The following is a 20,969-nucleotide window of genomic DNA, read 5'->3' as shown; positions in this document are numbered from 1 at the left end:
AGGTTATGAAAGAACGATGGACTGAGGAGGAGTCATCACAAATAAGGGAACTTTGCCTGAATTGGTACTGCCCAGTTCCAACCAATGAGACCAACAGATTGCTGCTCTTTCAGCAGCTTCTTTCTCATGCGGTAATGTGCTCCTGTTTTGTATCTGGATGATTGATGTAGTGGTTCTTCAAAGATTGTGATAAGTCAAAAAGTCCACATTTTGACTTGACCAACATGTTAGCTGACTAGACCAGTTTATGTGTTTAGCTTTGGGTCACTGTTCCATTGCAGAGTGTTTTTCCAACCAAGCCTCAAGTTCCTGTACCTTTTTATGTTGTAAGAATGTAGCAATAAATCTAATCGTAAAATGAAGTGGTCCAGACACCTGATCACATTTCTACCACAACTTTATATTTTGACATACACGTTATACTCCATTTTCTCAGGTGCTTGGCAGAGCACATGCCCAGATTAAACAAATAAGAAAGGGATTGAAGGACACAGGTGTTTGGCCACTTCTAGCCACTCGCCAAGATGTTGTTCCCCTTTTCTTTCCACGGGAGGCTGAGGTCCAGCTAACTCCAGAAGTGCGTTGACAAGTACCTTTTATACCAATTGTGTTAGAGCTTACTGGAAGTACATCTCAAAAATTATATGCAATAATGTGTTTTTTAATGCTCTCAGGTCATTCTTCAATGCATCAGATGGCCCCATGCCAAAGAAGCCAACAGTGATGACTCTGATGATGACGTTCCAACTGGCACCGTCAGCGCCATCACAGGTTACTTTCGCACCTTCATTGAAAACGGTAAGTTATTTCAACATACAGTGCAGCTCAAAAGTTTGTGATTGCACCCCTTTACCATGGAAACTCACAGAATTGTATTTTTTAAAATATTTAAATATCTTTGCATGTCTTTTGGCCTTTTTAAAATGCATCTTTTTAAAATGTTTAGTATTCACAATATTGTTATTGTTGCCACTGTAGTTGTAATCTAAGTAATTTAGTTTTGGGTTTTGAAAACAAGAATCTTTCTCTGTGGTTACAATGATGTAAATCCAAGTGACTGTATGCTATCTATACAAACATGTCTGCACACAAATGCACATAGGTCATTGGCATTTTTGCCAGGGTGTCACAACAACCATTAATGTCTTTCAGAAGCTTGGTCAAACTTAACTCCAGTAGGTGCTGCGGCGTAAGTCTTGCCAAGGATTTCCAAAGGCACACTGCTAGATTAAAAAGGCTTTATTGTGGTGGGCCTGGCTCTGAAGAAGACTTGTTCGCAATGCATTAGCCGAACTTACACCGCAGCACCTACTGGGGTTAAATTTGACCAAGCTTCTAAATGACTGTTCTCCTTGATCCAAAGAGCACCTGCTTAATAGTGAAGCAGCACTCCTGATCACCAAAGTGTTTGGTGTTTTAGTTTTTGAGCTGTTAATGTCATTTTGTGTGAAGTAAATCAATTAATTGTACAAAATGTTTCATTTACATGGAATGCATACATTTAATACAATCCATCAAAAATAATAATTTAAGTGGCATTAGCTGTAATTGCACCACCTGACTTGTGCTACTAAAAGCGGTAATGACCCTCATACATGGGATAAAATAAACTTTTCTTTGTCTTAGCAACCTCTGGAATTCTGTCCAAGCTTGTGAAGTTCTGGACTGGCTGGGAGGTACCACTGAGCATGCTCAACATAGAGATAGTGAAGTCCAGGGGGCGAAACCACCTACCAACTGCCAGCACATGCTACGAGCGTCTACGGATTCCAGATCATTACTGTAGCTATTCTGGCCTTAAATCTGATCTGATGGTTTGTGTTGAGTCTGTCGGCAGTGCCTTTGGCTTGGTACAGTTTCCTGCATTTTGACTTGCTTAAAAGGAATGCATGAATATTTGCCTGACTGTTTTTGTAATTAATATTGAATTCTAGTATGTTTTAGTAATTGAAATGTTCATAATAGTTTGCAGACTTAAAGACTTAATGCCGTTTTAGGAATTATTGTATTAGTAAACCATTGGAGTCTATTTAAAGGTGGGGGGGAGCTACTGCTGTACCCAAAATGCTTGGCTCTGTAGCAAAATTCGTTCTGTGTGCAAATTTCGATTATTACCACACATTTCATCCCAAATTGCCTGAAAACAAAAGTTGGCATAAAAAGCACGGAGATTGACTTTTTCCATTCACATTCATGACATTTATTCAGTGTCTGTTACAATGTTTTGAGAAAATGCAAAAAATAAACTCAAGCTCTTAGACTTTCCACATACTCCACTGTGTCTGTATATAAGTCAACACCGTTGCAGTCTGAAGGTTGAAGTGGGTCAATGTGGTGTATTAATGCCTCCATTTGCTCTGCAGTAAGTGGGCAATCCACCAATGGAACATTGACATGCAGATGTGGTTCTGGGATTTCGCCACTCTCTTCCCAGTCAATTTCTGGAATGTTGATTTCCTAAAGGTTTGAAAAAAAAAGCATCCATAAAAGGCTTGGCTATTTGTAGAGTAAATCAGTGCTTAATTACCCCATCTTAGAATCACATTAAAAATTGGCACATATAGAAAAAGACATGTTAAAAACACATTTCAGTGATACCTGTGGATTAGAATGGGATGATGCATCTGACCAACTTCAAACAACTGATTTGGCGTTAGGTTTTGTTCGGTTCTGAGGGGGTGATTGTCCCAGCCATCACTGATGTGGGTGCAATCAGTTAATTATTGATATTAAGTGATCACTCATTAAATCAGTCTCATTAAATTTTGAAGGTCAATAATTAAAATGAATCAATCCCATTGAATCGTTTAATTTGACTCGTTTGAATTGAATCATACCATAGAATCAGTCTCATTCAGTGAATCATTTAGTGAATCGTTCAATGAATCGTTTAGTGAATCATTTGGTGAATCGTTCAATGAATCATTTAGTGAATCATACCATTAATCCTGGTGCTGAATAATAAATTACCAAACAGCTAAATTATGGTATATTTCCAAATTATTACGATCACTTACCACATTACATAACTTTTATATGCACCCTTTTTGAATTCTTTGAGAAGATTGGGGACTTGAGATATTGTTGTTCACACAAAACACAGTTTGTTTAATAAATGAATTTATTATACAAAGATAAAAAGATAAAATAATAAATCAATATATACAAGCAGTGAGGTGTGTGTGTGTGAAGGACTTGACCATGTGTTTAGCCTCGTGTAGCTAACTACACGTGGTGGAGGCCTAGCTTGTTGGTAGCTAAACAAAAGAATGTTATCTAAACAGAACAAAGGATTAGCTCTGTGTTTAGCCTTGTGTTGCTAGTGTGAGTTTGCTAAAGGCCCTATGGCCTAGCTAAAGTGTGTTTGTTAGGCCTGGTGAGGCCTACTGAGCACGTGTTGCTAAAGACAAGGGTATTAGCCGTAGCTAACTAAAAGCTAGCTTGTGGATTTCTAGCTGAGGTGTGGTTTATCAGGCCTGATGGCCTGCTGAGCACATGGTAGGCCTTGATTAGCTTTGTGTTGCTAAGCAGACAAAAGGGAAGCTGTAGCTAACCCACTAGCTCATAACCATACTGAATCCACTGAAATCTTGAGATCAAGATGTATAATAATGAAATTATAATGTTAGTAAGAATAAAAAAGAGAGAAGCATGCGCAGCCTATCTATTAAACAATTGAGAGAACATAGAACCAAAATAAATCAACACGCTGCGTGTCTAACAGTGTAACAGATAAACCTGGGTTTAAATTCACACCATTTCAAATAAAAGCAAATTCCTAAGACTATCCTAATTATGCCCAAATGCCAAAATCTTACTTAATCCTGCCTTTAGCAAGATATGAAGAACTATTCGCCGGTGTAGCTTCAGGCCTCGCCGTGGGAGCACGTGAGCCGCTCGTGATGGAGGCGGAGAAAACTTTCGGGTCCAGCGGAGCACTTGGGTGGTTCCCGTGGAAAGCAGAGGGTTCTTGGTCCGAACCTCAGCGTTCGTGAGGAAAAGTCCCTGATCAGAATAAGATGCACAGCGCTTTTGAGTTAAAAAGGATTCAATCGCTTCTTAACTTTTAACTGCCTGGGCTGCAGTCGTGACGTCACTTCTAATGCAAGTAAACCGGTTGTAACTCAGGTTGAGTTTAAAGATCGCGCGACTCTAGAGTTTACCTTTGCCAAGGGTAAGAAGATCGCGCTGAGTGATGGATCTTGCAAGAAAGAAGACGTCTTTTTGGGTGGAGAGCGCCTCTTTATACGTCCAGATTCATCGGAAGCCAGACATGAGAGACAAAGATGGTGGAGCTTCCGCTTGGATTTATGCGTGCATGGCAGACTGACGTAGGTGATCCCGCCCACACGTGACGTAGGTCACACGGAAGTTGCCTGGGAATTGTAGTTCTGACACAAGATGGCGGCATGATACCTACACTGAACAAGTTGAGGCTTTCTTGGAGTCGTGGCAGGAAAACATAATGCAGGCAGAAGAAATGTGTTGCGTTTCCTAAGTCAAGAAGGCCATCTTCCTCTAGCCCGTGTAAAACATGATAGAACACATTGGTCACCCCCATCCAGATGTCACACCAAAGTCTCTCAGTTCTGTTAGTGACAATACACAATTAGCAGAGGGAACTTGTAGTCATTTGATAGCTTATACAGGGTGTGCCCCGAAAAAAAAATACATTTTAAATCATTCTAAAGTAGGTGTTTAAGAAAGAAGAAGTGTTAGAATTTACAGACAGCATTTTATTGTTTTGTCACTACCTATTCTCAAACTGATGTTTCAAGCCTACGCTATGAGACCTGCAACAGTCACTGAAAGTGAATGCACAAAAATTCCAAGACTGCGTGATTCACATTGTCAGCAGTGCCTGGACCAGAATGGATGCCAGTTTGAGAACAAGCGGTGACAATATACTAAATTAATGTCTGGACATTCTATTACACTTGAAAATTACATGAAATTTTATTTCCTACTTTACAATGATTTTACGTGTGCATACACTTTTGGGACACCCTGTACATACTGTATACACACACAATCTTAACACTCACAGGTTACAGGTGGATTTGTGACCTCGTCAGTTCGTGACGCGTTGTTTCGTGACATCATGCAGTCGGCTCGTTACACACGGGCACAGTGACGATGATGTCACGAAGCTACAGTCACAAACTGACGATGTCACGAATCCACCAGTAACCCACTCACAGATATAATTAAAGAGTACAAGGCAGCCTAGGGAGTGATTTGAGTGGAGTGAATGCAAGGCCTGATACAGGCCAATTCTTTGATATACTGTCTTAACCATGATAAGGTGCTATGGTCTTGTTTAAAAATATACTCAGTTGAATAAACTGTACAGTACCTTTGATTATGGACACTCTTCCCAGCAATGAAGCTGCCACTGTCTGGTCCACGCACAGTAAACATCAAGCGAGCCACTCCAACATTCTCTCCCCCTTGATCTGCTCGAACTCTATGCAAAATATTGTCAATAAAACATAAAATAAGCTGTGGCAAAGAACAATATCATTTAACAAGCATACAAGGAACTTACAAAGAGCAAATAAAGGACAGCTTCTTTACTGTGATATTGGACTGGTGCAGTGGACATGTGAGAAAGGGAAAATGTGAAAAGGGATATGGGACCTACTGATTAGGGACTTGGTTACACGTATGTGGATATTTTTAAACGCTGATTTTTTTAACCTGTTTACATAAAAACACGGCATGTGGATAAAAATAAAAACGTCATTGTGACAGGTGTGTTTCAGAAATCTCCACTTAAAACTCCTACTTTAAAAATATCCACTTTAGGGAGCTAAAACTCTGTTTATGTGTAACAAAAGGCCCAAACGGATACGTTTACAAAAATATCCATATACGTGTAAACAGGTCCTACATGAGAAGGGAATGAATATCACAGATGTCAAGCAATTGTGTTTGTATAATGGTAGTGAAATTGAAGGTGATAAGGAACATATACTGTAATAGTCCTCTACCCCTTTTCGGGCAAGCCTGTTTTACTGTATGTTAACTAATAACAGCCAATCATCAGGCTCAGAAATGAATGAAATAATTTAAAGGAAGAGACCACCGTATTTCTATAATGAAATGCATGTAATGGTTGTTAAATGCATCTTGCTGGGTTGAGACAACAAGTCGAGGGTATACAGTCCTGTGATGTTTCACACAATTCCAACCTACTACAAACAACGGCAAGTTTGGATAGCAGCTAGAAGCTAGTTGCGTTACAACTGGATCCCTCAACACTGGAAGTTGTGAAGACCTGGCGAGTTTGTTCTGAGCATTTCACAGAGGAGGACTATAAGGAACCTGGAAAACATCTGAATGACATGGCAACACCGTCAATCCAATGCAATGGCGTGAACGCTCAACATTGTAAGTGTCCAGGGAAAATGTGGAAGAGCTTGGTCATATCTAACGTTAGCCCGAAAAAATGCCACCCACTTTGCTGAGCCTAGCTACATTCTAACAACTTTGGGGGGCGCGTCTAACTGACTGGGGGCATGCACAGAGCTCAGAGAGCTACCTATCAGCCTGTCTCAGTTCAGAGAAGAACACATTTATAGAAATACGGCGGTCTGTTCCTTTAAGGCATGTAGACATGGTCAATAAGATTATCTGAATAGTTGTGCCATGGTTAGTAGTTCCTTGACATAGTGGACCCAAGTGAAATTTCACCTGAGTGGATAGCCGAATTCCTGAACTGCCTCTTGGAAGAAGGCTAGGTTTGTTTCAGACCGATTATTGTCTGCAGCTCTCAGGTACATTATCTGTTGATAAGATGGATGCAAGTTTAGAAAAAAAAAACGTTCAACCATAGCTTTTGACATAAACAAGCAGGTAAGCAAACACAATGTGTCTCAAATTGCCTTTTTTGTTTTCAAATTTATGTAAATACATGGCATTAATGTAAATACATGGCAAAGCCAATATTCTGTGACCACACTTGGATTACCATAAAACGGCATGGATGATTGGACTTTTGTGCTGTACTCACCTTACGGGAAAAGCCATCTATGCAGCCAAAGATGACGATATTGTATCTGGGGGAACAACATGAAAAGACATGCAGTAACACTTCGCATTTTTGTAAACCAAGATACATGCTCAAAATAAATAATGTACACACACACACTACAAGATGTTCAGCTTTATGTATTTGAGGATACTGTAGTAGCTAGTAAAAATGCTATTACAATAATGTTACTTGTTAAACCTAGGATGGTTAAGAACATAATACCATACTTTACTTCATGTTCTGAATTTAATGTTTGTTCTGTCTTTGTCTATGCACAAAACAGTGAGACACATAATTTTGATTCCTTTGTATAACAATAAAGCTGACTTTCACAATTGACTTAGCTGACTTACCTTATGAGCTTATGATTTGTGTCCATATGCACAAGGTACATAGGGCAGGGAACTGAATAAGTTCTCCTTACAACACACCCCATTTGGGTCATTCTGCATAGTGTCCCTAGACTGTCCACATGATGCATAGCAGCCTTAACACGACTCCATTGGATTCGGTACCCTTGTGCCACCAGAGTCCCCTTGACCAGCCTGTATCCTGCATGTGGCATTGTCTCCTTTATGGCAGAAACACGCTCATCCAGCTCAGCATCTGTGCAAGTGCTGTACAGTTCTCTGACAGAAATGTTGTACTCAGACATCCTTCTGTACAATGTAGCATGACACAACCCCATCAATCCAGCTATGGTATTCAGTGGTAACCCAATGTCTAGAAGGTGCTTCAAATGATCAGGACAAATGGAGATTTTAGGTCGACCAGCTGTACTTCGGCTTTCAAATTGCACTGGTGCTACAGGGTGGTGCTGATGTTCCCTTAGCATCAGGGCATTGACCAATGCCCTCAAACAGTCAGTTATTTCCTGGGACACTGGAATATGGTGGGATATGATGTCCAGGAAAACCATTTCCTGTGTACACACAAACCACAGGTAGTCTTCATCCATGTCTGTTTGCTGAAGAACAAGTGTGACCCTGGTCAACAGTCTGTCCAAAACATGCTGTCTCAATAATTCCTACAAAGAAAAATCAAACATAAGATGGCATGCATAATCTCTAAAATTAAAGAAAATAATAAACCCCCCAAAAGCATATCCTAAAAGTATTCACTCCCTAATACTCTATGTTATTAAATGTACCAGTCCCCTAAGCCCTAAGTAAATGCACCTACTGTATTTATGCATTTGATTTATAATCATGTGTGGGCAATAAAGTATAGAGGAGGTTGGAACATCCCTCTTTTTATATTAAATCCAGAGAGAATAAGCTTTCATACATTAATGGTACTCCAGAGATAGCTTTTAGAAAAGTGAATAGTTTTGGCGCCTATGAATCTATGATTACAATGTTTGCTGCATACTGTGGACTGTCTGTTTATTAGATAATGCTGTTCTTGTCTCAATCCTGAAAGCTTAAATCTGTCTGAAATCCATAACGCCATCGATCGACTGGAAGCCATTTTCATATACGCAATCTGCATTTGGCTACCTAGACCATACATTTCCACTGTAGCCTACATAAACGTCATTTCATTTGGTTGTTTCATTTGTAGTCGACTAGCCTGCTAGCAATGTGATAGCCTATGTGTGACAACCCTTATGGAATAACTGCAATACACTCTCTTTTTGCATTTGCGTTTTCGTGTTTTTGTGTCAACATATTGTAGGCTATTCAGTAATAGGCTACTGTACTTTTTACTGTACATTTCTTCATAAGGGAAATGAAACAAACACACATTGCCAAAAGTACTAGCGAGTCAGTAGACTACTTGCAAAGTCAGTCTAAAGTACTTAACAATCTCTGACTACTTGATCATGTCAAAATATTCGACTCACCCAGGCATTCATTTCTGTTTCCATTTCATCCTTGAGGTTAACGTGATGTTATTGCTTCCATATTTTGCTCCATTAAAAATGTTCTGGTAGACCTCTGGTAGTACCACAGCCGCCTTGGTAGTACAGTAGTTGTTTGCGGGTAGCCGAACCGGAGTGAACTTCGGTAAAGTAGAAACACTGCCCTCTACTGGAGGGGGGTGCAAGCCTCTGGCGTGTGGACTGAGACCTTTGCGTATGTGGATCGGATTGGAAAAGTACGAAATTAATGTCTCAAAATTACGCAAGCGGAAGCAAGGATTCATCCGCGTGTTGGGTGATCTGCAAATGCAGATTCCTCACTTCACACAAAGAACGCAGGAGTCACAAACAAAATTTCAGTACAGATGCACATGCAAAACCTGATACTGTACATGCGTGCAAATCCCAATTTACAAGTCACGAATTTTGTACTTGCGTTTGCATATTATATCATTCGCGTGGATCACGGTGTCTGCGAGTACGGATAATAAAGAAACAAAAACGGATAATAAAGAAACAAAAATCTCTCCATATGGACAGGCCTGAAGAATATCACTAACTACAGGAGACCATCCCCCTACACTGCAATGAACCATCAACTGGCTGACGAGTTGAATGTGTTCTACTCCAGATTCGACAAATTCACACCTCTCCCCCCCTCAGACATTAAAGACCCATTCACACCCCCTGCTATTCTGCCTCCTCCACCTCTGACCCCACACCAGCACTCAAGATCTGTGAAGAGGATGTTTGTCAGCTTTTTCACAGACAGAAGATCAAGAAGGCACCTGGCCCAGATGGTGTGTCACCCTCCTGTCTGAAGGTCTGTGCTGATCAGCTGGCTCCCATCTTCACCCAGATCTTCAATAGATCCCTGGAGCTGTGTGAAGTCCCCTCATGCTTCAAACGCTCCACAATAATCCCAGTTCCCAAGAAAACCACCATCACAGGACTGAATGACTACAGGCCTGTAGCTCTCACATCTGTAGTCATGAAGTCCTTCGAGAGACTGGTGTTGTCACAACTGAAGGACATCATAGACCCCCTGCTGGACCCCCTGCAGTTTGCCTACCGGGCAAACAGGTCAGCAGATGATGCAATCAATATGGGACTGCACTACATCCTGCAACACCTTGACTCTGCAGGGACATACGCCAGGATTCTGTTCGTGGACTTCAGTTCAGCATTCAACACCATTGTTCCAGACATCCTCCACACCAAGCTCACCCAGCTCACTGTGCCCTCCTCCACCTGTCAGTGGATTACAAACTTCCTGATTGACAGGAAGCAGCAGGTGAGGATGGGGAGCATCATATCCAGCACTCGGACTGTCAGCACTGGCGCCCCCCAAGGGTGTGTGCTCTCCCCACTGCTCTTCTCCCTTTATACCAATGACTGCACCTCAAGAGACCCGTCTGTTAAACTCCTGAAATTTGCAGACGATACAACGGTCATCGGCCTCATCCAGGATGGTGACGAGTCTGCATACAAACGGGAGGTTGAACGGCTGGTCTGGTGGTGCGGTCAGAACAATCTGGAGATGAACATGCTCAAAACTGTGGAGATGACAGTGGACTTTAGGAGGAGGCCCCCCACTCTGCTGCCCATCACCATCACTAACAACACTGTGACTGCCGTTGAAAGCTTCAGGTTTCTGGGTTCCATAATCTCTCAGGACTTGAAGCGGGAGACAAACACAGTCACTATCATCAAAAAGGCTCAGCAGAGGTTGTACTTTCTGCGCCAGCTCAGGAAGCTCAACCTGCCTAAGGAGCTGCTGACACAATTCTACTCTGCCATCATTCAGTCTGTTCTTTGCTCTTCCATCACTGTTTGGTTTGGATCGGTCACCAAACAGAAGAAGAACAGACTGCAATGGACAATAAGGTCTGCAGAGAAAATTATTGGTGTCAACCTGCCCTCCATCGAAGACTTATACTTGTCCAGAGTCAGGAAACGAGCAAGTAACATCTCTGCGGACCCATCACACCCTGGTCACAATCTGTTTAATCTTCTCCCCTCAGGGAGGCTATATAGATCACTGTATGCAAAAACAACCAGACACAAGAACAGTTTCTTCCCTCAGGCTGTCTCTGTGATGAACAGCTAAAATCCAGATTCATATATCAGTAATATCACTTGCAAAATATCTGCACACTCATACTGTCATTCTGTGCTCACTGTTACTTATATATATTTTTTTACTTATTTAAATTTAATATTCATCTTTGCACTAGGGGCGGCACGGTGGTGTAGTGGTTAGCGCTGTCGCCTCACAGCAAGAAGGTCCGGGTTCGAGCCCCGTGGCCGGTGAGGGCCTTTCTGTGCAGAGTTTGCATGTTCTCCCCGTGTCCGCGTGGGTTTCCTCCAGGTGCTCCGGTTTCCCCCACAGTCCAAAGACATGCAGGTTAGGTTAACTGGTGACTCTAAATTGACTGTGAGTGTGAATGGTTGTCTGTGTCTATGGCTACATTTACATTACGTCGAATCAGCGGATCATCAGATTAACGTTCTTAAAACGATTCGCGTTTACACTAAAACCGTTAGCCGTGCACACAGCAACACCAATACACGGATACGCTCGGCTCCGCAGGCATCCTGCGCTCCAAATCACTCCGCCCTGAACAGCGAGTGCCCTCTGGAGGGTGCGCACTCCGGCCCTGCTCAGCTCACACAGCGCGCGAGTGAAGTGCACAAGCCGTGATTCGGGACTGAGCCGCTGTGTGTGTGATCCCAGCGCATATCACTTACTACTTGCAAGTGGAAGGATGGCAACCCTAAAGACAATCATAACTACACAATGGGCAGTATTTGCATCAGTATTTGCAGTATTTTCATACTTTTATACTCTTTAATGAAAGGTGATACAAGGCGGAAGTCCGCGCCGTTTTTCAGCAGTCGTGTCACATGACCAATGCCAGCGAATCAGGAAGGTGGATGTCACAGTGACATTGTCCAATGAGGACGCCAGCTAGAGCTCAGCACAGCGTATTCGCGTATCTCAATGTTTACACAGCACCGGACCAGATACGATCTAGATTGAATACGTGGACGCTGGCGGATTCCCGTTTCCCGGCTTTTCCAGGTGGTTTAATGTAAACGGACAGTGCATCCGCGAAGAAAACGAGACAGATACGGTCTAATGTAAACGTAGCCTATGTGTCAGCCCTGTGACGACCTGGCGACTTGTCCAGGGTGAACCCCGCCTTTCGCCCATAGTCAGCTGAGATAGGCTCCAGCTTGCCTGCGACCCTGTAAAACAGGATAAAGCGGCTAGAGATAATGAGATGAGATGTAGTGATATTAAATTTCTTATCTTAGCAATATTTCAGAGATGAAAGAAAGCTATCCGGGTGATTTTATCAATGTGAGTTTTGAATGAAAGACTGGGGTCAATAATCACTCCGAGGTCTTTTACTGCTGCACGTGAAGAAACAGGAAGGCCATCCAGAGTTACTGTGGAATCAGAAAACTTACTTCTAGCTGCATGTGGTCCGAGTACAAGTACTTCAGTCTTGTCAGAGTTAAGCAGAAGGAAATTAATAAGCATTGTTTATTGTTTATTTGCACATAAAAGAAACACGTCATTTTGTTAAAACAGAGAAAAAAGGACATGCAGGGGAAGACCAGAAACCTCCAAAGTTTTTCAAGGGTTTTCCCCTATACTATGATTAATTACTGTATGGTCATAACAACTTCTGTGATTATAACATAAATAAATAAATAAATAAATAAATAAGATCAAATAAAAGAAAAAAGCAAATCATTATCAAAATACAAGAAAATAAGGAAAAACTAATGAACTAACTAACTTATGAGATAATACAATCAAATAACATATCAAATTAGACAGAAGTTAAAGAAAACCAAATACACAATTTAAACTAATAACTAATAAGTAATAAATCATAAGTACATAGTAGAAAAAGTTAAAAAAAAAGTAAATACCAAATCTTTACGTATATAAGTAAACATAAAAACAAGAAAAACAAACAAATCAGGAGGGGGTAGTTGGATTGTCTATGAAGTAATTTTTTATATATATTTTTTGAAAGTGGGTAGGGACAAACAATTTCTTAGGGATTGACTTAAACTGTTCCATATGGAGGGGCCTCTAAACATTATTGTGAATTGCCTTAGATTAGATTTTGTCATTATTGTCCTTAAATTGTTTTGCTGTCTGGTACTATGACTATGGATATCTAAATTGAATTTGAATAAATCCTTGTAATGTTCTGGTAAATAAGAACTTTTATGGATTACTTTATGAATGAAAATGGCTGTTTGAAGTTTGTTTATGTCATATACTATCAAGACTTTCAGATTGTAAAATAGAGTCGCTGAGTTTGCTAAGAAAGGGACATTTGATGCAATTCTCACAAAGCGCTTTTGTAACTGGTACAGTGGTTTGATGGAAGTAGTATAAGTATTTGCCCAGATAATATTGCAATATGTTAAACAGGGGTATATCAAGCTGTAATACAAAGTCATAAATATTTTACGTGAAAGGCAACTTGCAACTTTTCTTAAGATTCCAATATTCTTGTAAATCTGTTTGCAAATATGATCAATATGAAACTTCCATGTGAGTTTTTCAACTATAATGACTCCAAGAAAATGTGCATTAATTACCTGTTTAATGGGTTTGTCATCTATGAATATCTTAGCCATTTCTATACTGTATTTCTTATTTCTTCCTGTAAAGATTATGCAATTTGTTTTATCTATATTGATGGACAACTTATTTGCCTTGAACCAGCAATTTAGCTTGCCTAGTTCATCATTTATCGTTGTTATAAATGTATCAAAATTTTTATGAGACATGAATAGATTAGTATCGTCTGCAAAGAGTAATGTAAAGAGTTTGTCTGATACCAAGGCGAGGTCATTCACATAAATCAAGAACAAAAGAGGACCAAGTATGGATCCTTGAGGGACTCCACATGTTACAGTTTTATGGGATGAGACAAAACTATTACTAAAAACATATTGCTTTCTATCTGACAGATGATTTTTTAAGCATTGGAAGGCAAAACCTTTAAAACCATAGGAGTTTAGTTTATTGAGTAGTATATTGTGATCTACGGTGTCAAAAGCTTTAGATAAGTCGAGAAAAATTCCGACGGTAAATTCGTTATTTTCCAGCATCCAGTGTCTAATGTCCTTACAGCTGCCCAAAGTGATTCGTGTTAGGGTTATAGCTGCGCAAAGTGATAATTTTTAGGGTTATAGCTGCGCAAAGTGATTATTTTTAGGGTTATAGCTGCACAAAGTGATTCGTGTTCAGGTTATAGCTTCACAACATGATTTGTGTTAGGATTATAGCATCAGGAAGGAATTCCACAGTAGGGTTCACATCTCTTTTGATGTCGTCCGAGTAGAGCTCCAGGAGTGTGGAATAAAATAACCAAAAGGCTGCAGCAGAGTCTCCGCCTGGCCTAGTCTTCCTGTTGGCACATCAAATTCCACCAAATCCAACACCACAACTCAGCCACATAGACACACACACACCTGACACACACACACCTGACACACACACTCACACACACCCCTGGCCCCCAGGCGCGCGCACACTCACTCCAAAGCTGTGCTTTCCACAGCACAAAAGCGGCTCCGTTTCCAAAACTGCACACTACACTCGGACAGTGGAAATCCATCAGGGTCATTGACAGGGCTCTCCTTCCTTCCACTCAGCCCAGAGCGCTTACAGCGGCCACGCCGTTTCTCAGCCCGTTTTTACACACGGCATCGCACAAAGCGCGCAGCCCGCCGGCTCGAGCCGCACCGTGCTGTTTTATGGCCACTGCGCGACACGCTCGGTCTGTACCTGGGCCTGCTGGAGCTCGGGAGGAACGAGAAAGCCCGTTCTCGCTAAACGTGTGCTCGATCGCTTTGGATCTTGTCTTCCGAGTCTTATTTTCGCCGAGAAACGCCGTGAGAAAACACAAGTGCGAGTGTGTGACGGCAGCGCGCTCACTCAGCGGCAGCGCGGTTGAGTCTCAAACGTTCTCATGAGCGCTTTTAAGCCCCGCCCGCGGCCTCCGTTTCCCACACAGCGTTTCACTCGCTTCCGCTCCGGAGCTCCGAGACAGATGGCAGAAGTCGCTCCCGCCGCCGCGCCGGCCAAAGCGCCCAAGAAGAAAGCAGCTTCAAAGAGCAAGAAATCAGGCCCGAGCGTCGGCGAGCTCATCATCAAAGCGGTTTCTGCGTCGCAGGAGAGGAGCGGCGTGTCCCTCTCCGCCTTGAAGAAAGCTTTACAGGCCGCCGGATACGATGTGGAGAAGAACAACTCCCGCGTTAAAATCGCCGTCAGGAGCCTTGTGAGGAAAAGCGTCCTGGTGCAGACCAAAGGGACCGGTGCGTCTGGCTCTTTCAAGCTGAACAAGACGCAGACCGAAGGCAAGAAGACCGCCAAGAAAGCCGCGCCCAAAGCCAGAAAGGCGGCCGCCAAAAAGCCAACCGCCGCTAAGAAGCCCAAGAAGATAGCGGCCAAGAAACCCGCCGCCAAGAAGTCTCCTAAGAAGGCGAAGAAGCCCGCCGCCACCGCCAAGAAAGCCACCAAGAGCCCGAAGAAGACGAAAAAACCGTCGACCCCCAAAAAGGCTGCCAAGAGCGCAAAGAAGACAAAAACTGCCAAGCCCAAAGCCGTAAAGCCCAAAACGGCCAAGGCGAAAAAGGCGGCCCCCAAAAAGAAATAAACATGATTGTTTGACTGTTTTCTTTCCCTAAAAGGCTCTTTTAAGAGCCACCCATGTTCTCGTTGCAAGAGCAGTATTCCATATTCACTCATGATATCAGATGCTGCTGATTGTTGTGGTGGAGTTGATTCCTGCTTTACAAAACGGTGACAGGAGGGCGCTGGGAGAACATGAACTGAGTCAGGCCTGATGGAAATAATAAGAATTTACATTTCTATACATCGATATATAAACTTTATAATATATATGCCTATATTCTTCTTCTATATATCCTATATCCTTCTTTCCTTTTTCATCTCTCTCTCTCTCTCTCTCTCTCTCACACACACACCCGTGGGATGGTTGTCACGCAGGCTGACGCTGGAATTTGACGGCATGTTTGTGATTGGTTTTTCAGCTACAACGATCTTAACCAATCAGAGAAGAGCCGTGTTGTCTTTATCACAGAGGGCACGAGCTGCAGCGCTTTTTATTTCAGAGTTGCTTCTGTAACAGATCTGAGCAGCAGAATGAGCGGAAGAGGAAAGACCGGCAAGGCTCGAGCCAAGGCCAAGAGTCGTTCATCCAGAGCCGGACTCCAGTTTCCCGTGGGCCGTGTCCACAGGCTCCTGCGGAAAGGCAACTATGCCGAGCGTGTCGGCGCCGGTGCTCCAGTTTATCTGGCTGCCGTGCTGGAGTACCTGACTGCTGAGATCCTGGAGTTGGCCGGTAACGCCGCTCGTGACAACAAGAAGACTCGCATCATTCCCCGCCACTTACAGCTCGCTGTGCGCAACGACGAGGAGCTGAACAAACTGCTCGGCGGAGTGACCATCGCTCAGGGTGGTGTGCTGCCGAACATTCAGGCGGTACTTTTGCCCAAAAAGACCGAGAAGGCCGTCAAGACTAAATAAACTCACCCCCTGCTGCGTTCGTCAGTTCCAAAGGCTCTTTTAAGAGCCACCCATCTATGCTCAAAAAGTGCCCTTTTTTTTAATCCTTTCCCAGGTTTTGGGGTATTTCATAGCTCTAGCATAAAAGGAATTCATAAACAATATAATCATGATTATATTAATAATGATGCATTTTATTTATAACGCATTTTAGCTGTAATAGTAACTAATTAGTAACACTAATAATAACAGTAGTGTGCTGGCGATAAAGGAAGGCTGATGGGTGAAAATAGATTATGACGGCGCTGTCCGTGCGGCGATTGAACCTACAAAACGCGCTAAGCTGCGCTGTTGGCTCTGCGGAGCTGCGCGAGCGGCAATAAATTAGGGACGGGTGTGGCTGTGTTTCAAACTGTGTCGGCGGGAAAAGACGGTCCAATAGCGAATAGGTGACGCAGCGCGTTCTCTCCAATGACAGGCGACCGCGTTCAAGACGCCCAATGAGCGCAGGGCGCTGTTAGAGTTGAAAAAGCCAGCGTCCGCCGGCGCCGTTTATTCTGTTTCTCATCTGTGAAGTACAGAGCTCGCCGCCATGGCAAGAACCAAGCAGACGGCCCGTAAATCCACTGGTGGCAAGGCGCCCAGGAAGCAGCTCGCCACGAAGGCTGCCCGCAAGAGCGCCCCCGCTACCGGCGGCGTGAAGAAGCCTCACCGTTACAGGCCCGGCACCGTGGCTCTGAGGGAGATCCGCCGTTACCAGAAATCTACTGAGCTGCTCATCCGTAAGCTGCCCTTCCAGCGCCTGGTAAGAGAAATCGCTCAGGACTTTAAGACCGATTTGCGCTTCCAGAGCTCGGCTGTCATGGCACTGCAGGAGGCGAGCGAGGCATACTTGGTCGGCCTGTTCGAGGACACTAACCTGTGTGCCATCCACGCCAAGAGAGTGACCATCATGCCCAAGGACATTCAGCTGGCACGCCGTATTCGCGGAGAGCGCGCTTAAACGCGGACTCCGTCTAACGCACACAAAGGCTCTTTTAAGAGCCACCTCACTGTCTCACAGAAACGAGCCCGTCTCCATCCCCTGCACGGAACACCGTTCTGTTTGAGCTCACGGTTCGAGTCGGAGCAATGAAACAGAACATTGTCACAAGGCAGATTTCCATTTATCCGCAGATACAAATAAAACATCTAAAATAACTCAGTGCAGCACCCATATAATTTTTACTCGGTTATTTTCGCTTTGTAAGTAAAATAATTCCTTTACTCATTGATGGAGGTCGGTTTTCTTGATGTGGCAACTTTCCTCGTTGTATCTCCCTTAAATAAATTTTTATTCAATTCAGCACTTATTATAAAACAAGGGTACAGCACAAAGAGAGAGAAACGAATGTGCTCTTCTATGAGAAAGTGGGTGGCTCTTAAAAGAGCCGTTGGGTTGCTGAAGGCGGCCGCAGCAGCAGCGCGCTTTACTTGGAGCTGGTGTACTTGGTGACGGCCTTTGTGCCCTCGGACACGGCGTGCTTGGCCAGCTCGCCAGGCAGTAAAAGGCGCACAGCGGTCTGGATCTCTCTGGAGGTGATGGTGGAGCGCTTGTTGTAGTGAGCCAGACGAGAGGACTCACCGGCGATACGCTCGAAAATGTCATTGACGAAGGAGTTCATGATGCCCATAGCCTTAGACGAGATGCCGGTGTCGGGATGAACCTGCTTCAGGACCTTGTACACGTAGATAGCGTAGCTCTCCTTCCTGGACTTTCTGCGCTTCTTGCCTCCTTTACCAGCCGCCTTGGTCACGGTTTTCTTGGAGCCCTTCTTGGGCGCGCTTTTAGGTGGCTCGGGCATGGCGCTGCTCCTCGGGTAAACTGGAAGAGAATGAATAAGGCCCGCCTCGCGGCCGCTCTATTTACAGGACCGCAGTGTAATTAGACACGAGGCAGGAACATATTTTATTGGCCAGAGTTCCAAACCTCCTCATACGGGGCGCCTCCTACCGCTCCGCCCACTTCCTTCCCCTCCGCCTCGCTTTGTCTCCCTTCCCGCCGTTTTATATTCACAGCACTGATGGAAGAATTTTATAGATAAGAATTCATTCCATTCTTATATTTCTATTACCACCATCTGAAGCGTTTCTCTCTCACACAGCTTTCATATAGAAACGGTTAAGTATTACTGATGTTACTCGTGTCTGCAGTTTCCTGTTCTCTGCTTCATTTTAAATAGACTTTATTTTCATTCAGATTTGCATCAAACAATACACATTAGAACGAGATTTCGTTGCTGTGGCTCAGTGTAGTGCAGAACGAAACAGCAAGTAGATTACCTGAGAATTAAAAAAAAAAAAATACATAGGCTGCTTTTTCTTCCCTCTCTCTCACACACACTCACGGAGAAAGAGCTCTTTGTGGATGTTTGGGTGGCTCTTAAAAGAGCCGTTGTGTTGGTGCGGTGCAGTGTCGGAGCGTTTAACCGCCGAAGCCGTACAGAGTGCGTCCCTGGCGTTTCAGGGCGTACACCACATCCATAGCGGTGACGGTCTTTCTCTTGGCATGCTCCGTGTAAGTGACGGCGTCGCGGATCACGTTCTCCAGGAACACTTTCAGCACACCGCGGGTCTCTTCGTAGATCAGGCCGGAAATGCGCTTCACACCGCCACGGCGAGCCAGACGGCGAATAGCCGGCTTGGTGATTCCCTGGATGTTGTCGCGAAGAACTTTCCGGTGCCGCTTAGCGCCTCCTTTCCCGAGCCCCTTACCGCCCTTTCCTCTGCCAGACATCACGCTACTCTCTCCAAGTCAAGCCGCTCAGTTCATATCACTGCGCAGCGCCCACAGCCTTTATACACTCTCTACAGGACCGAGTTGAGACCCGGAGTGGGCGGGCCTCAGGCCTAAGAACAACGGTCCCGCAGTAAAACACATTCAAAAAGAAACAGAACGCCACAGCTTTTCACTGGCGAGCGCATTCTTCATCCTTTCTGTGCACAGAAACATTATCATTCACATTATTTTTTACGCCGTTTTGATCGGCTGAGCGAACTGCAAACAACTGCCGACAGATCATGGTCTGCTCATGCGCAGTTACTCCCTGTCAACAAACAAACAAACAGCCATCACTGTAATGAGGTTAGTAAAAGCACTCTGTGTTTGTGCAACATTGGCGTTCCCTTTTGAGCCCGTCTGCGGCTTCAAGGCCCGGATTCTAAACTCCTCGGTCCACTACAGCTACAGGTCACAGAACGCAGAACATCGCCTTATTACTCGGCCCGGCACTCAGCTCTGATCCACACCGATGTCTGTGTACACTGTTAACAGAGCCGACGCTTCACCACACAAGCACCCTCGAAAAAACGCTGCCTTGTTTTTCTTCCTCCCCCAACCTAAACGCTGGGTCGAGGCTGTGGGGTCATATTCTTGGGTTATTTTAACTCATTCTGAGTTGCTTTCTATAACCCAGCTGCTGGCTTAGTGGTTGAGGACAGTCAGATATGATGCAATCTACCCAGCAGCTGCATCCATTTAAATCGGTCGTTATAGTATTTGCGCTACATTACAATTAAAAAAAAAATCTATTCTTCCAACTGTCCTGTCCACTATCTTTCAAAATGCACTGGAAAAGGGCTGATTTTGGAGGGCAATAAACAAAGTGGTTTCAGCGGATCAGCAGAGTGGCGATCCACAGGCAGAAGGGAACCGACAGGGAAGGGAATGGACAGTCAATGGGACAAGGAGCCGCAAGCCATAACCAGCTGTTTCTAAGCTCCTTCCCCTGCTGATTTTCAGCGATGATTGTGAATGATCTGATTAATTAACGTAAACAAATAATGGTTTGTTTGTGACGACCATGTTGTGTAGTGTTGTGTAGTTTTAACAGCTACGCATTGTCCAGTGTGCTCAGGCACGGTCACTTCTAATCTTGCGCAGCTGTTGGGCTACTGTTGAGTCGAAACACCCCAGCCGCTGGGTCACACTACATTTAAAAGCACTGTTTTTTCCCCAATGAACAGTCTTTGTGCCCGGGAAGACGACGACTGGCAAGGGGGCAGTTTAAAGCTACACAGATTAAGGGTTGTAATATTATGATGTGCTTATACAAACTCTCCCTGCTGTAAAGGCAGCAAAATTACATGGAAAAATTTATTCACAGTTAGCCAGTTTGCATGGTGATAGAGGTGGTGAATGTCAATCCTTATTCGTATTGACACAGATCTCATCAAATGTTATGACATGTTGCTGCTGCTTTTCTTCATTGAGACAGACATGTTGATTTTGTTTTGACAGATGTGTGTTTTTCCTGCAGCCTTTGTATGCATATAAACGGACAGCTGTGTCAAAAACAAACTTGCAAAATAGGAGCTTCACGAGCTCACAGATGGTTTTGGAGGTAAGCGTGTAATTGCTGGAAGTTTCTGCAATGGAAAACTACAATACTTACATTTAATAACAATAGTATACCATATAATACACAGTAAAATGTGTACTGTGTGTCTGTGGATAAGGG

The 20,969-nt window shown here is 43.7% G+C and overlaps 6 protein-coding genes across 6 annotated transcripts; 3 read left to right on the top strand and 3 right to left on the bottom strand.

Annotated features, from left to right (window-relative positions):
• Positions 1-2,523: 2,523 nt before the first annotated feature.
• On the bottom strand, positions 2,524-7,691 carry LOC132868073 (uncharacterized). The gene is made up of 6 exons (XM_060901038.1): positions 7,390-7,691; positions 7,016-7,061; positions 6,697-6,788; positions 5,357-5,467; positions 4,421-4,589; positions 2,524-2,532 (listed from the first exon to the last, which is right to left on the bottom strand). Exons 1-6 carry the CDS (start codon positions 7,689-7,691, stop codon positions 2,524-2,526), a joined length of 729 nt encoding a protein of 242 aa, XP_060757021.1.
• Positions 7,692-14,947: 7,256 nt separating this feature from the next.
• Positions 14,948-15,741, top strand: LOC132867734 (histone H1-like). Its single transcript, XM_060900748.1, has one exon. The coding sequence runs from the start codon at positions 14,993-14,995 to the stop codon at positions 15,596-15,598; it is 606 nt and encodes a 201-aa protein (XP_060756731.1). The 5' UTR covers positions 14,948-14,992; the 3' UTR covers positions 15,599-15,741.
• A 301-nt stretch (positions 15,742-16,042) lies between these two features.
• LOC132867785 (histone H2A-like) lies at positions 16,043-16,594 on the top strand. The gene has a single exon (XM_060900788.1). The coding sequence runs from the start codon at positions 16,108-16,110 to the stop codon at positions 16,489-16,491; it is 384 nt and encodes a 127-aa protein (XP_060756771.1). The 5' UTR covers positions 16,043-16,107; the 3' UTR covers positions 16,492-16,594.
• Positions 16,595-16,704: 110 nt separating this feature from the next.
• LOC132867753 (histone H3) lies at positions 16,705-17,674 on the top strand. The gene has a single exon (XM_060900762.1). The coding sequence runs from the start codon at positions 17,063-17,065 to the stop codon at positions 17,471-17,473; it is 411 nt and encodes a 136-aa protein (XP_060756745.1). The 5' UTR covers positions 16,705-17,062; the 3' UTR covers positions 17,474-17,674.
• A 207-nt stretch (positions 17,675-17,881) lies between these two features.
• On the bottom strand, positions 17,882-18,371 carry LOC132867758 (histone H2B-like). Its single transcript, XM_060900765.1, has one exon. The coding sequence runs from the start codon at positions 18,312-18,314 to the stop codon at positions 17,940-17,942; it is 375 nt and encodes a 124-aa protein (XP_060756748.1). The 5' UTR covers positions 18,315-18,371; the 3' UTR covers positions 17,882-17,939.
• A 311-nt stretch (positions 18,372-18,682) lies between these two features.
• On the bottom strand, positions 18,683-19,252 carry LOC132867791 (histone H4). The gene has a single exon (XM_060900793.1). It carries the CDS (start codon positions 19,244-19,246, stop codon positions 18,935-18,937), a length of 312 nt encoding a protein of 103 aa, XP_060756776.1. The 5' UTR covers positions 19,247-19,252; the 3' UTR covers positions 18,683-18,934.
• Positions 19,253-20,969: the final 1,717 nt, after the last annotated feature.

This window comes from Neoarius graeffei, chromosome 19 (genome assembly GCF_027579695.1).
Source record: "Neoarius graeffei isolate fNeoGra1 chromosome 19, fNeoGra1.pri, whole genome shotgun sequence".
NCBI classification, from domain to species: domain Eukaryota; kingdom Metazoa; phylum Chordata; class Actinopteri; order Siluriformes; family Ariidae; genus Neoarius; species Neoarius graeffei.
This window is presented reverse-complemented; position numbering and strand designations above follow the sequence as displayed.

Bases quoted from the DNA above. Each gene is read 5' to 3' on its own strand.
- LOC132868073 (XM_060901038.1), bottom strand. From the start codon at position 7,691: ATGTCTGAGTACAACATTTCTGTCAGAGAACTGTACAGCACTTGCACA. The intron at 6,789-7,015 runs GTGAGTACAGCA...TCTTATCAACAG, and splicing joins TAGATGGCTTTTCCCGTAAG to ATAATGTACCTGAGAGCTGC. The intron at 4,590-5,356 runs GTACTGTACAGT...TGTCACTAACAG, and splicing joins AAGAGTGTCCATAATCAAAG to AACTGAGAGACTTTGGTGTG.
- LOC132867734 (XM_060900748.1), top strand. From the start codon at position 14,993: ATGGCAGAAGTCGCTCCCGCCGCCGCGCCGGCCAAAGCGCCCAAGAAG.
- LOC132867785 (XM_060900788.1), top strand. From the start codon at position 16,108: ATGAGCGGAAGAGGAAAGACCGGCAAGGCTCGAGCCAAGGCCAAGAGT.
- LOC132867753 (XM_060900762.1), top strand. From the start codon at position 17,063: ATGGCAAGAACCAAGCAGACGGCCCGTAAATCCACTGGTGGCAAGGCG.
- LOC132867758 (XM_060900765.1), bottom strand. From the start codon at position 18,314: ATGCCCGAGCCACCTAAAAGCGCGCCCAAGAAGGGCTCCAAGAAAACC.
- LOC132867791 (XM_060900793.1), bottom strand. From the start codon at position 19,246: ATGTCTGGCAGAGGAAAGGGCGGTAAGGGGCTCGGGAAAGGAGGCGCT.